The following is a 16,166-nucleotide window of genomic DNA, read 5'->3' on the forward strand; positions in this document are numbered from 1 at the left end:
ACTTCCGAGACCGCGAGATAGACCAACAATGTTTTGCATTCTTTTGGTTTTAAGAGTAATAGAGGGCTTGATAAGTACCTGTTCAAATCCCTCAAAGCTTGTTGGCACTCTGGTGTCCATTCAAACATTTTTCTTTTTGAGCAAAACGAAGAAATGATGACATTTTTTCAAAGATCGGGAAATAAAACTACTTAGAGTTGCCAGACTTCCCGTGAGCCTTTGGACTTCCTTTACGCTTGATAGTTGATCCAGGATGTCCTCAATGACCTTGATTTTGTGGGGGTTTACCTCAATTCTCCTTTGCGAGATCAGAAACCCTATAAACTTAATAGAACTAACCCGAGCACATTTATCGGAGTTAAGTTTCATGTTATGCTTCCTGAGGATATCAAAAGTTTCTTGCAGATGTTTGAGGTGGTCACCTGCATTCAATGACTTAACGAGTATATTGTCTATATAAACTTCCATAGTTTTTCCTGTCTGGCATTCAAATATCTTATTCACGAGCCGTTGATAAGTGGCTCCAGCGTTCTTCAACCCGAAGGGCATCATAATATAACAATATGTAACAAAATTCGTTATAACCGAAGTCTTTTCCTAATATTTTGGGTTTATCTTGATTTGGTTATGCCTGGAATAAGCATCGAAGAAACTCATTAACTCGTGCCCAGCCGTGGCATCAATCATTTGATCGATATTTGGTAGTGGGAACGAGTCCTTCGAGCATGCCTTATTAAGATCTTTATGATCTACGCACATAGATAATTTTTTGTTCTTCTTAGGAACTGCCACTATGTTAGTCAGCAGTCCAGATATCTTAGCTCTCAGATCAAACCAATGTTAAGCAAGCGGGTTATCTCTTCTTTGATGAATTTGTTCTTGGCTTTGGCAATAGGGCGTTTCTTTTGTCTTACCAGAGGTATGTTAGGATCTAAGCTTAGCATGTGCACTGCTACCTCCATCGGGATACTTGTCATATTCTCATGCGACCATGCAAAATAATCGGCTTTAAATTTAAGAAACTGAACAAAACCAGACTTGTGCTCCGGGTGCATTCCCGTTCCCAAATGAAACTTCCTTTTTAGGAATTCTTTGAACAATGCAACTGACTCTAGTTCTTCCACTGTGGACTTTGTCGCATCCGTCTCTTCTAAAACTTGGAAATATCTCGGTACCTAATATTGTTCCGATGATTCTATTCCCGGGCCAATTTTTTCTAGCTCGGGAGTAGGTACCGGTCCCTGTAAATGATATGTCGCGTGCTCCTTCCTTTTGTTACTAGAAACTAAAATTGCATTCATCTCCCATGTTGCTGGTTGATCTCCCTTTATCTACCTAATTCCTTCGGGAGTTGGAAATTTCAACAATTGGTGATACGTCGAGGGTACAACTTTCATCTCGTGTAGGCATGGCCTTCCCAAGATGATATTGTATCCCATATCACTATTTACTACTTCAAAGAGAGTTTTTTTCATTACTCTTTCTGCATTCGTGAGCAGCAAAATCTCCCTCCAGGTCGTTACTCTTGTGAGGGTTAAACCAGAAAGGAGCTTTGTAGCCAGAAGAATGCTTCCAGTGTGTTTAGCTTGCTCCAATACTCTCCATTATATGATATTAGCCGAACTTTCTAGATCCACTAAAACACGTATAATTATAAAGTCTAACACTTTTAAAGAAATTACCAATGCATCATTATGTGGCAACAACAATCCGTCTGCGTCCTCCTCCGTGAAAGTGATATCGTCTTCCCGGAGCCTTTTTCTATGAGTTATTGAAACTTTCAGCTTTTTTGCTACCGAAAAGGTGACCCCATTAATCTCATTTCCCCCGATGATCATATTGATCATTTGGCGTGGAGGTTATTCTCCTACTTTCGAGGGTTTCGCGTTATGTCGACCATAGTTGTTCTTAGCTCGGTCACTTAGGAATTCTCTGAGGTGACCATTCTTCAACAGCGTTGACACTTCTTCCTGGAGGTGTCGGCAGTCCCCTGTCCTGTGGCCATTTGTCCTATAGTATTTATACCATAGGTTAGGATCCCTCTGACTGGAGTTGGATCTCATTGGTCTTGGGAATTGTGCTTCTTTGATGTTTCTCATGGCTGACACTAATTCCATTGTATTGATGTTGAAATTGTATTTCAATAACTTGGGGTAAGAAGAATCCCGAGACCCTGGTGTCTCCTTATGCTATAACGACCTATTTTTCCACCCACAATCGGACATCTATGAAGGGTAAACTTGTCTGATGTTGGGGGGCCCCTACCACGACTTTCAGTTCATTCATATGACAAAAACCAGCCCCTTAAAGTTCGTCTATCCGTGTCGTAGTCATCTTTTGATTTATCTTTATTCTTCTCCCGTCCTTTGGCCGATGATGGAAAGCCAACTTGATCATCTTTGATTATTATCTTTGACTCGTACCGGTTGTGGGCATCTGCCCAAGTCATTGCCTGAAACTCAAGCAAGCTTTCATTCGACTTTCGGGAAGCGTCTGAACTTCTCGGATTCAGTCCTTTAGTGAATGCTTCAGCCGCCCATTCATCCGGGACAGCTGGGAGAAACATTCTTTCCTTCTGGAAATGAGTGACGATTCGCGCAACAACTCAGACTCTCCCTATGGAATCCTAAATATATTGGCTTTTCGGGCTTGTTCTTTTCTGGCCCCGGCATGGGCCTTAATAAAGGAATCCACAAGCATCTCAAAGGAATCTATGGACTGTTGGGGTAATAATGAATACCACATCAGAGCTCCTCTCGTGAGAGTTTCTCCGAATTTATTTAGCAACACATATTCAATTTCACGAGGCGCTAAATCGTTTCCTTTTACTACCTTCATGTAAGTGGTAATATGCTCCTGAAGATCTGAAGTTCCGTCATAATTTTGGCACTTCAGGCATTTTGAACCGTTTTGGGATCAACTCTGGTGCCACACTCGGCTTATACGGCAATTGAGTATATTTCTTTGAATTCGGGCCCTTCATTACTGGTGGCACACCCGGAATTTGTTCCATGCGGCCATTTACTTCCCTCATAAATAATAAAAGTTTGCTCTTGAAAGGATCATTCTCGTTATTGAGACCAGATCTAGTCCCTCGGCTCTGTCGGAGCCAACCTCACCTTTGGGAGTGTTGTTGTCGACCTTCTGCATTGTTTGATTTGTAGGGACACCGGGAGGAATTTGATCTCATCTGTTTGCATTTTTAGAAGCACCCAATAGTGATTGCTTCAACTCATTCGTATCCTTATGGCCTAGGATGATCGCATGTTGCTCTTGTAAAACCCTTGACGCGTCAACAACATGTTCCTCATCAGCATCATCGGGATTTGCCTCCCGAGCTTGTCAAGGATACTACCTGTGTGGCGTCATTCTCCTCATTATGAGTATCAGTGATTGAGTCCTCAAAGTGACGCTGATCTCCTTGAATCTCGGGGTTGCGCGTGTTGTTAATGGTGTTATATGCCATTTCTTATGATTTTTCTTTTTTAAGACAAAATAATCAAAGCACATTTGTAAAAATACAAGGATGAATTTAATTACATTACTGTGGTGGAAATATAGAACAAAACCTAGTCTGTGGAGCTCATTTATAAGTCAGAAGTATTGCAAAAAGATGAATTCAGTGGTAGTGCCATGGAGAAAAGGATCACATGTTTGGAGAAAGATGTTGGAGTGCAGAGACCTTGTTGAACACCTGATCATTTGGCAACCAAGGATGGGTTCTTCTTTGTTCTGGTATGACAACTGGATAGGCTTAGGGGCTTTGTATTTTTTGATTCCTCAAATTTTGGAGTTGATGAATCAGTCCATAATGTGTGGGATATGGTGGATGGAGGAGAATGGAATACACAAAGGCTTTATGAAATATTACCTGAAGAATTTGCAGAACACATCATAGTAAACCTTCAGCCACCTGCAGCTCAAGGAGTCTTGGATGTACCTGTTTGGAGTTTGGAATCAAAGGGTCAGTTCAGTGTTAGAACAACATGGGAGTATGTGAGGAACAGAGCTGAACCAATGTCAGCTTATAAGAAAATTTGGGTGAAAGGTCTGCCATTTAAGATAGCCTTTTTCATGTGGAAAGTATGGAGGAACAAGCTGCCATTGGATGAGTTTTTCAGAAGACTTGGCTATCAGATGGCATCTAAGTGCTGGTGTTGTGCAGATCCTTTGGAGGAAACAACACAACACTTATTTTTTACATCATATGCTGCAAACAAAGTATGGAGGTATTACCTTGGGCATGCTGGTATTGTAACAGAAGGACTCACACTACACCAGGCAATTATCAAATGCTGGACTACAGATGTAGTACCTCGACTGAAGCCAATTTTGCAAGCCTTGCCATCAGTCATAGTATGGGAATTATGGAAGAGGAGAAACAGTTATAAATATGGAGATGCAGTCACTATTAACAGGGTGGTGTACCAGATCTCTTCTACTCTGTAGTCATTGATTAAAGTAAGGAAGCCAGGAATTAGTCAGGTTTCTCATAGGTGGCCAGATATGTTGAAGATGATGGAGCAGTTCACACCAAATCTCAGGTATACAAAGGTGAATTGGGATTTTCCAGAACAAGGTTGGGTGAAAGTCAACACAGATGGAGCTTCAAGAGGTAATCCGGGAAGGAGTTCAATTGGTTTTGTCCTTAGAAATAAGGAGGGTGATGTCATGTATGCATGTGGCAAGGAGATCCAAGAGGGCACAAATTCAATTGCTGAAGCTAAAGCTATCTCTAAGGCTTTGAAATTATGTGTACAGCATGACTATGTCTTGATTGACTTGCACACAGACTCTATGGTGCTGCAGAAAGTGATTACAGGAGAATGGAAGCCCCCTTGGGTCTTGGGAAGTCTGGTAGAGGAGATTATGGATTTGATGAAGAGGGATAATGTTAAGATATCTCATACACTCAGAGAAGGAAACAAGTTAGCAGATCACATTGCAAATTATGCCCTGGACAATGGCCTGTTGGAGTGTTATGGATTTGAAGATTTGGATGTTCAGGGGAGAAAGTTGGTGAACTCTGATAAATTACAATGTCCATACATAAGAGTCTCAGCTTCAAGGAGATAGGAAGAGGTGGAGGAGCTACATCACCTGCAGAGGGGGATCAAAGGAGTCTGTATAAACATCATCATACTCAAATCCTTTTGGAGGAGAGTATGATGAGATTTTTATCTAAAAAAATTTTCTTTTTTTCTTTTTTTGCAGGTACAAATGTTGCAGCTATGTTTTGGATCTTGAGGGAAATTTTTATGGTGGTATTAGTTCTTTGCACTCAGCCCAGAGAAGGAAACTCAAATCCAAACATAGCTACAGAAGAAAATCAGAAATTTCTGATGTCACTGAAGGTTTTCAGCAAATATAAGGTCACAACAGGAGTTTTAAAGCCCAGAATGTCTAATCGAAATGGGTTACCTGATCTTGGCTATGTCAACAGCAGGGGGGTACACTTATTAGAGGGGATAGGAGCATGGAGTGCATGTAGAAGGAAGGATCAGGTGGAGGAGCATTTCAGCAGAACAAGCAGGGTCCAGACTCTTAATCTGGTTTTGAGCAGCAGGGCATTCTCAGGGATAGGGAGTAATATGGGAGTTCAGGGGTTGGAAGGAAGGGGTCTAATCTGGGGATCCACAGCAAGAGAGGGAGTAGTAGACACACATTGGGATTCAGGGAGCCAGGCAGGTGCTAGAGGAAAAGGAATGGTGACAGAAAATGAAAAGGTGAGGAAAAATGAAGTGCAACAGCATAGCAGCTGCAGGTTATCTGTATGGCCTCAAGAAGTACAGGATACCTTATCATATGATTTGGTGTTGTCTGAACGTAGTAGAGGGATGATATTAGGGTGCAAGGAGCAGGTAATGAGGAAGGGTAAGGAGATAGGCAGAAAAACAGAATATACTCCAAGAGAAGATGGGGAACAAATATGCTACTATGATGAACATCATGCTCAAATCCTGTTGGAAGAGAGCATGATGAAGCTTATTTCTAACAAAGTGTTCTTTTTTGCAGGAATAGTCTCTAGGCCCTATTGTTCACTGAAGTTCTTACTAGTGGTATTGGTGATTTTCACCCAACCTAGTGGAATGAAGGTAGAAATAGGATACAACCTAGAGGAACCAAGGTACAAAATTCAGACATCAAGCAACAGGACATATAGATCATTATGGCCCATTAAGTCAGGGGTGCACAGCATAAAAAAATTCACAAGGAAAGGAAAACTACAAGCAATCGAGAAAAGAAGCACTCAAATGGTTGGGGTCACACCTGAACATACATTATGGATAGTTGAGGTACATAAGATCAACAGGATGAAACAATCGTGGACACCATACAGTGGGAATTGGTTAGCAGATCTTCAGTTTACATGGATTTTACACGACCTTATGAGGAGCTTGCTGCTGGTGGTATTAGTACTTTGTACTCAGTCCAGCACAAGTGAATTATGGGGTAGTGTAATTACAGTTCAGGAAGTCATAGGTACTCAGTCATTAAGCTGGTACTGTTCTCGACTTTTGGACTACATCAGAAGAAACATTCAGGAAATGGAGCTCATGCAATGCTCGCTGCAACTGAAATGGACAAGGCAAGGCACAAGGCAACCTTGGATAGGTTTTTCAAACAGGAGGGGATCAACAAGGAACAAGAATACAGCACATCAACACAACAGAAAATGCAAAGAAGGAATTCAGAAGTGGAAATCAAGCAGACATATCATAATGGCGGAGGAAAACTACAACAAAGTAGAGGCAGATGGACGCGAAAAGGTGGAACACTGTTACATTGGTAATGATCTCAGAAGGACATTTTGGCACTCACCCTTGATCTGGATATCATTTACAAATATGGCTAGATTAGTTACAAATTTTGTGATGCCAATGTTGAATTCACTACTCAATATTGGCAATAAGATTAATGTAATCTTCATTTGTTATTATTTTCATAGCTTAAGACCTCCTGACAAATTCATTGTATTCTTTTTATTTTATGAATAAAACCTAGCCCTAGGCCATGCCTAGTGGATTGCTTAAAAAAATTAAATTACTATCTAGGCCCTATGGTGGGAACCAAATTGTTTACCCATAAAATGATACAGTTAAATTCATATGTGATTTCTAGACAAGTAAACTAATTTGATCCGGAAATAATAAAATAATTGAAGAATGATATTATACTTAGCCATAGAATGTAGATAAAATAGCAGAAATAATGATTCCTGGAACAATATTTCCGAGCGCAACAATGATGAGGTCAAAAGTAAGAAAGTAAATGATATTAAGCATTGTATAGAATGTAGCGTAAGTTATCCAGAAAATTCGTGTCTGTCATGACCCGGATTTTCCACCCTCGGGAGTTGTGATGGTGCCTACTCGTGAAAGCTAGGCAAGCCAACTATTAGGGTTCTACACAGTAACAATCAATCCCAAATAGTTATAAATAGAAACTAAAGTGAAACAGTTGATAAATGCGGAAGAGTTATAACATGACCAAATAATCCAATACAAGTCTACCCACGGATATGGTGTCACAACTTCACAAACATCTACGAGTTACTATAAATACTGGTCTAAAAAGAAAGTACAATTATTTTCGGAAAAGAAATGAGACAGCAGAAAGCTAAACAGGGAAGGGGGACTTCAGGCTCTACGGACACCAACAGATCTACGTTAGTCTCCCTGGGCTGAAGGCAACTACCTCAGCTACTCACCGGGCCCGGTATCAAAATCTGCATAAAAGAGTGCAGAGTGTAGTATCAGTACAACCGACCCCATGTAATGAGTAAGTATCGAGCCTAACCTCGGCAAAATAGTAACGAGGCAAGGACACGACAATCATATATACCTGTGCAGTTAAATCATATACATACATAATCATCATAACGAAAATCAATAGAGTAAGTGGAAAGGGGACATGCTGCTAGGAATAACAGGTTCTAACAATAAACCAGTAAAGAAGCATCAATAAAGAAGCATGGTGAACATACTATCTATATCAACAAGAATAATGAAACGGTAACACATGCACGGCATCACCCTTCGTGCTTTTACTCTCGTCCTCACCATATGAAACAACAGAAATGACACGGCATCACCCTTCGTGCATTACCTCATATAATCATGGCACGACATCAGCCTTCGTGCATTACCTCATATAATCATGGCACGACATTACCCTTCATGCATTATTCCTCATAATATCGGCACGTCATCACCCTTCGTGCATTAACTCACAAATCATGGCACGACATCACCCTTCATGCATTAACACTCATAATATCGGCATGACATCACCCTTCATACTTTACACTCTCTCACAATATCATGCACAGCATCACCCTTCGTACTTTACACTCTGCCTCACCCAAATAATAGAAAACAATATGTCCCGGCAAGGGAATCAACAATATCAACTATAACGTCCCGGTAAGGGAATCAACAATATCAACAATAACATCCCGGCAAGGGATCCAATTATAACCAATCTCGTTTTCAACAATTACTTTACAAAACGAAACTCAACTTGACCCAATGCTCAACAATAGTCAATTACCATGGAACTTTCATAAACTTGGTTTATCAACTTTCATAAGCTTTGTTCATCATTAGTAGCATCAATTTGAGCATGATCGGTACATAATAGATTCACAAAAATCATGATATAAGACTCACGGGCATGTTTGACACCAATGTATAGATACTCGTCACCACACCTACTCGATACAAACACTTAGAAAATAAACCATAACTCTTATTCCCTTAAGCTAAGGTTAGGCCAAACACTTACCTCGATTCCACGGACAAATTAAGCCTCAACTACCGCCTTACCCCTCGGCTCCACTTCCAATTTGCTTGTATCTAATCACAATATACTTAATAACATTAATATATGCTAAAAACCCAATTCTAATGCATGAAAATAGATTTTCCCTTGTTTTCCCCAAAAAGTCAAAAATCAACCCCGAGCCCGCTGGGTCAAAACCCGAAGTTCGAACCAAACCCCAATCACCCATTCACTCAAGAACTCAAATATGTAATTAGTTTTGAAATCGGACCTCAAATCGAGGTCCAAATCCCAAAAAATTAAAAATTCTAACTTCTACCCAAAAACACCTAATTTCCCATGGAAAACCCTAGAATTTGAAACGAAACCATGAAATAAGATGTTATAGGTCGAAGAAAATAGGTTAGAAATCGTTTACCTATTATTTGGGGAAGAACTCTCGTCAAGAAAATCGCCTATGGGATTTTTAGGTTTGAAAAAGTTTGAAAATGAAGAAGAATCCCGTCAAAAATTCCACTTATCAGGTGCAGATGTCGCAATTGCGACCAGGGGTTCGCAATTGCGAACCTTGAGAATTTCTGCTACCTTCACATTTGCGAATGAATTGTCGCATTTGAAACAGCTGAGGATTTACTGCGGACTTCGCATTTACGACAGCTAGGATTTACTACGAACTTCGTATTTGCAAAGAAGTGCTCGCAAATGCGAGCAAACTGGCTAGGGCATATTTTCGCAATTGCGATCAGCCCCTCGCAATTACCACGCTATCAGTCTTCGCAATTGCGATCCTTTATCTCGCAATTTGCGAGATCAGAGGCCAATACCATATCTGCAACCTGCAACAATTTTTCCTAAGTCTAAATTCACTCTGTGGCCTATCCAAAACTCATCCGAGTCCTCGGGTCTCCAAACCAATCATGCAAGCAAGTCTAAAAACATCATATAGACTTGCTCGTGCTATCAAATCATCAAAATAACATCAACAACTATGAATTTAACCTCAAATTCATGAAATTACTTAAAAACATCAAAATTTCCATTTTTACAACTAAAGGTCCGTTTTATACCATACCAATTCTGATTCTTACCAAATTTCACAGATTCACCTTAATTATTATTTTAAACTTGTATAGGGCTCCGGAACAAAGATACGGGCCCGATACCATAAAAAAATCATTATTTCACTTCTAAAAGCCTTTATATTTTCCAGCAAACAATTTTCTTTAAAAATTCTTTTCTCGGGTTTGGGACCTCGGAATTCAATTTTGGGCACGCGCCCAAGTCCCATATTTTCCTACGGACCCTACGGGACCGTCCGATCACGGGCTCGGGTCCGTTTACAAAGAATGTTGACCAAAGTCAACTTGAACCAATTTTAAAGACCAAATTCATTGTTTTTTCTAAAAGTTCACATAAAAGCTTTCCGGAAATGCGCCCGGAATACAATTTTAAAGCTTTTCAATGTCTCGGAATACAATTTTGACTTCTAAGACAAAAGATGACCTTTCGGGCCATCACAATATCCTTTATATTGATAATTGAGCTCACTATTTACAGTTATGTCTACGGAAGAAGGTCCTAGGATTGTACCCTCCTTTAATGTCAATTATGAGGGTCATTGTTGAGGATGTAACGGTGAACATAAATACTAAATTCTCTGTAACGGGCTGTCGTCCTTAATGCTACAGAATATTCCTTATTAAATGCTACCAGCGCAAAACATTTATTATAGCTTTATGAGCGTTATCTTTTCGGATGACAAACAGAATAGCTGTCTTCGGTGTTCGGCCATCCCCGTCTTGAATTTCATGTGTCTTTTCCTTGGATGACCATGTGTCATTACATATTTTATCCTATACAATAGTATAATTAAACAATGAATCTATGTGGTGAAAGGTCATTTGGTGTTAAAGTATTTAAGTAATCTTTCTCGTAATAGTTGTTGGTATCGCTTTTTGTGGAGTCAAAACTAAGTTTTTTTTTTTGCTTGCACCCCTTTAGCGATATGGGGAGCAAAGTTGAAGTATATTCCTAAAATTCCTAACAAAAGATTCTAAAAGAAGGTATAAAATTGTCTGCAGCACCTAAAGTCTGAGTAAATAAAAGAAAAAAAACCTTTTCAAGAAGGAATCTAATTCAAATGTCTTCAATTCCAGAAATTCTAATGCGAATAAAAGAGAAAATACCGTTTCAAGAAAAAAATTAAATTGTCTTCCATTCCTAAACACGCACACATAACAAATGGCAAATAGCTGCACCTAAATGTAAATATAAGAAAAAAATAGTGTCTCTACATAGTCCCGTCAAATCATTGCCATCTAGAGTGATTTTTTCAATCAAACTAATTTTTAGTTTTCTTTTCCGTCATTGCTTTAGACTATATTCTTTAAGGTTAATCTACTGTTTTGATTTTTTATATTTTACTTATCTTTTTTTTTCATTACTCTCTTTGAAAACAGTTTGATAATGTGAATTTATGAAAATGACTGCATTTATGAAGGCAAAATTTGATAATGTAGTTATACATATGATTTTAACCTTGCACGTTTATTTATTTTGAGATTGATTTTCCTAGGCTATTAGACGTGTTTGATGCTCCTCTTTTTTAAAGTTATTTTGACTCTGAACAATTCAAAAAGCTCTTTATGTCTCTTCTAAAGATGTTTACAGCACTCTATAACAAAAATTACTTTAGAAAAGAAAATAAACAAAATTAAAGGGACAAGGGAATTCGTTATTGCCTCAGTAATAGGTGTATGAACAAATCTCAGATGTACACTATTACACCTAAATCATTCCAATCTCCTAATATAAAATTATGCAAATTACTATTATCCAACTAATATTAATGATTCAATAACTTTGACTAAACAATTAATAAAAAGGTGTTACTTTTTCGTACTAAGTCAAGGATGTTTTAGCTCTTCAATTTCCTACAAAATACACACAAACACAAACATGTTTAGACCTTGCCGTTCGAAATCATACACTACTAGAAATTTGACCAAAGCCGGTCACGGCCGATCGACCGACTTCGATCGATCAAAAATCGATCAAAGTCAGCCGGTTTTTTAAAATATTTTAATTTTTAATTTTTTTTAAGAAACCGACCAACTTCGGTAATTTTTATTTGCGCAAAAATGGGATAAACTGCTTTGGCATCCCGCGATTTTTTTTAAAAGAAACCGACGAACTTTGATCGGGTTTTCACGTAAAATAAATTAAAATTAATATTCAAATAACCGACCAAAATTGATCGATTATTTCAGTCGGTCATTTTTAAAAAATTCGACCGATTTCCGTCGGTAGTTTTATATTTTTAATAAAATCGATCGAAAACGGTTGGTTATTTTCGCGCGAAAATACAATTAAAGAGTACAATAAAATAAAAGAAAGTCTTAAACCAAAATGTACCAATGGTCTAGTGGTAGAATAGTATCATTCCACAGTACAGACCCCGGTTCAATTTCGAGACGATGCATTTTTTAATTGCATAATAAAAAATACCGACCGACATCAGTCGGTTTTTCGACAGTTTTTTTAGGTCGTTGATGAAATATAATTAACCGACCGAAATTGATTGATAATCGGCTTAAAGTATGTATATTTTGATATATATTGTCTCGCATTTTGCTCATGTTTCGATAATTTGAGATGTTTAATATGAAAATTTGTGCTCATTTGTGGTATTTCTATATATAGGAATCATTTGGATGCAATTTGGGACAAAATGACGCGAATTGGAGCGAAATCAGGACAAAAAGGAAACAAGTGAAATTTGAGGGGCACAGCCAACGTGGGGCACTGGCTGTGGCGCAGTTTACAGAAGACTCAATTTTTTAGCGCCAGGAGCAGCGCCCCACGCTGCCCTGGATGCGCCCCCAACTCATATAAAAGCAAACCAAAACCTATTTGAAGAAAAAAAACGTAACTTTGAGAGGAGAACAAAAGGGCAAAACACTCGGAAGCACGGATTTGATCAATTCTTCCATCCCTTTTCTAGTACTCATTAATTTTATGTTTGAAAACCTTATTTTTGATGATTGTATGAACATGAGTGGCTAAGAACCCTATTGTTCTAGGGTCATGGGTAAAACATGAATGTTGTTGTTTGAAGTTTAATTTGACGAAGTTAATTTTATCATACTAGGTTGTTTATTTAATTATGTTTTTAATTATTTTGTTGAGTAGCTGACAGTGAAATACTAGTAACGAATCTAGATTTGAACTCGAAAGTGGGAACTCTAGATTGCATAAAGAATTAAATAGAGTAATTTCTTGAACCTGGGCATCGGAGAACAGATTCGCAATCAGGATATACATATACCTAATTGACTTGCTTGGTTGAAATACAGGAATTGTAAATGCATTCTTGTTAATCTTAATTCCATAGACATATAGGCATTGAGTTAACTTGAATATGCGAGTAAGGACTCGACAGATTCGTATGAGTAATATCAACCCTGTCAATCAACAATCCAGATAAATCAATTAGTCATTTTAAGCCAAGAACGCAACATGATTGTTAGCTAACCTGCGACCCTGGAGTATTCTCTCCTATTGATTGTTATTCGAAATTGCTATTTGTTTTGGTTGATTTTTAGTTAATTCATTGCTTGATAATTTTAGGTGGTAAATTAGTCACTTCTATATCTTGTGAGAAATCTCTTGAATCGATAAGTTAATTAAGTTTGGATCAGTCAAAAGTTAATCATAAGTCTTTGTGGGAACGATAATCTACTCACTACTTTATTTCTTGAAATTGCGACCGACTTCGATCGCTATTTACTATCGACCAGCCTAATTTCGACGGATTAAAGTCGGTTGAAAATCAATCGGATTTTTCATTTTTCCGACCGATTTCGATCGATATTTTTGGACGGTTTTAAGTAGTTTCCTAGTAATGATATCTACTTACCTATTTGGATAAAATAAAGAAAGTCTACAACTATATATACATGACTATTGTTTATAATCTAGAGATAATAAGATTGATTTGAGCTAATCAACTTGGAGATTAATCAATTGATTTTCAAGAAAAAGAAAAGAAGAATAAGAGTGTGAACAAAGTAAGAATAGAAGATAAGTGGAAAGAGGAGTTGGGTTTTTGACCGACTTCTAAAGGGACTTAGTTTATGTTCAATGCTTCCTAAAAGAAAAAAGCAACAGTGAGATAAGCAGCTATGGGAATTGAGATCAATGTCATTTAAATTTCTGCTGCTGCATTGATTGTGAGTAGTTCCATGAAACACTACATTGTAATTGTGCAAGGGATAAATATTCCTCTATCACCAATTAAAAATCTTGAATTTGAACTTTTGGTCTAGAATTTTTTTTTTTTTGATAGAGATCGGTTTTTCATTTAATGAGTTTTACAAAGTATAAGTCTGAACTAATCTGTAATACCCCAGACTTTAAACAGAATTTCTTATTGGTAAAATACAAGAGGGATATTGGGTGTATCAGTTAACAAGCATTAAACTTTAATAACACGTATTAAAGTCGTGCGGGCCTAGACTCAAAGTGGACAATATCACTAGTGGACTGAGTTGTTACAGATGGTATCAGAGCCACTCTTATGTCGGCCGATGGTGGTCAGAGTTCAATTGAGTTTAGGCAAATCTCGGTTAGGCGGGCCAAACCAGTGCTGAGTCTAGGCTCATCTCATGCGGTGTGGCAAACTTCAACGAAGACTCTGAATCCATAAGAGGGGATGTATGTAACACGGCAGACTTTAAACAGAGTCTTACATCAGCAAAATACAAAAGGAATACTGAGTATATAAGTTAACGAGCCTTAGATTCTAATAATGCGTTTTAAATACGTAATGGCCTAGGCCCAAAACAGACAAAGAATATTATATAATCGGGCCTTAAGGCAAATATCAAACACCGAGTAGAAAACTAGAAAAAACTATGATGACGCAACACAATTTTTTCTGTTTAGATAGGGAAGGATGAGGTTGGAAAAGTGTGACAGCAGAAATAAAGAAAAAAATCATGGATGGATTAAAGTTCAAACTCCACCCACCAGAAAATATGCCTTTTCACAAAGGGTGGCAATTCCCAGAGCCAACACGTCATTGTCTTATGTACAACATCATATCATTTGCTTTTCAAACCTTTTTTACCTTCTTAAATGGAAAGTTTTACGAGTTGTTCCACACTCCGTAACAATTCGAGAATACATGTGTCAAGTGGACTAACTAAATTAAGATTATTGGATATTATGTTACGTAAAATTATTTAAGGTTAATTTGGACAACTTCACTAGCGTTTGATTATAGATTTAGTTGAAATTTTAAAAAAAAAATTAAAATTGCATTTAAAAATAATATTTTGAAATTTGAAGTTATGTTTGAACATACATTTTATTTGAAAAAAGTTAAAATTTTGTGAGTAGAAGAAATATTTTTCCCCAAAACTGCCCTAGCCAACTTTTGGGAACTTGAAATTTTTTTTAATTTTTTTTCAATAATTAATCATATTCCATGAACAAATAATGTTTTCAAAAAATTTTTAAAAAAATTACCCAAATTTATAGTCAAATGGGAGCTTAACTTAATGTATAAATAAATGTGTAATTATACAAATTTGGATAAGTAGAAATTATTGCAAGTGATGGAGGATGCAAGCAAAATACCGTAAAATGCAGAGGTATATAGTTACGAGTTATGGTGATTGAAGACACTAAAAGCTAAGGGGACAGACTTTAAAATGACATGAAAGGAAGTTTTTCGCTTGACTTAGCTGATAAACGAACACAATGGATTATTGTGGGATATAGAAAAGCTCTGTGGTTCTAGAGAATCTCTAAGCCTTATTGATCAGTGATCACTATTGCAAATAAATGGTCGGAATTGATTTACCATATGCTGCTACATATAATTGACCCTAATGGTTAGCTTGAAAAACACAAAATCCAACATTAAAATTATTATGGATGAAATAAAAGATGAACTTCAGTACTGGAAATCAGCAATAATTTGTTATATCTTGGGTTCAAACCCTTCCCAAACAATGATGGGCGGATATTTTCGACGAGTATGGGAAACTTTGTGGATAGACAAAATTGCCCAAATAAATCGTGGAGTGTTCATATTACGGTTTCATGCATTTGATAACAAAGAAAAAGTTAACTGTAGAGCAGGGGTTAAGATGTTTGACTAAAAAACGATCGACTGTTATCAAGCCATGAAGACCAAATGCCCGATTTTGCCATTATTTTGAGATTAGAGAACTGCATCAAAGGCCAGCCTCGTAATGAATCAGGCCTGAGCTCGAAGACAAGATACCGAGTTCGGAGATCGAGGGTTGAGACCAGATATGATCAGCTTTGGGCGGAAAGCAATAACGGAAAGGCGAAATATCCGTAACCGATCG

General features: G+C 37.7%; 1 protein-coding gene across 1 annotated transcript; it reads left to right on the top strand.

Annotated features, from left to right (window-relative positions):
* Nucleotides 1–3,822: 3,822 nt before the first annotated feature.
* LOC138889740 (uncharacterized) lies at nucleotides 3,823–4,449 on the top strand. The gene has a single exon (XM_070173076.1). It carries the CDS (start codon nucleotides 3,823–3,825, stop codon nucleotides 4,447–4,449), a length of 627 nt encoding a protein of 208 aa, XP_070029177.1.
* Nucleotides 4,450–16,166: the final 11,717 nt, after the last annotated feature.

This window comes from Nicotiana sylvestris, chromosome 4 (genome assembly GCF_000393655.2).
Source record: "Nicotiana sylvestris chromosome 4, ASM39365v2, whole genome shotgun sequence".
Lineage (NCBI taxonomy): Eukaryota > Viridiplantae > Streptophyta > Magnoliopsida > Solanales > Solanaceae > Nicotiana > Nicotiana sylvestris.

Coding starts and splice junctions, on each gene's coding strand:
- LOC138889740 (XM_070173076.1), top strand. CDS start 3,823: ATGGTGGATGGAGGAGAATGGAATACACAAAGGCTTTATGAAATATTA.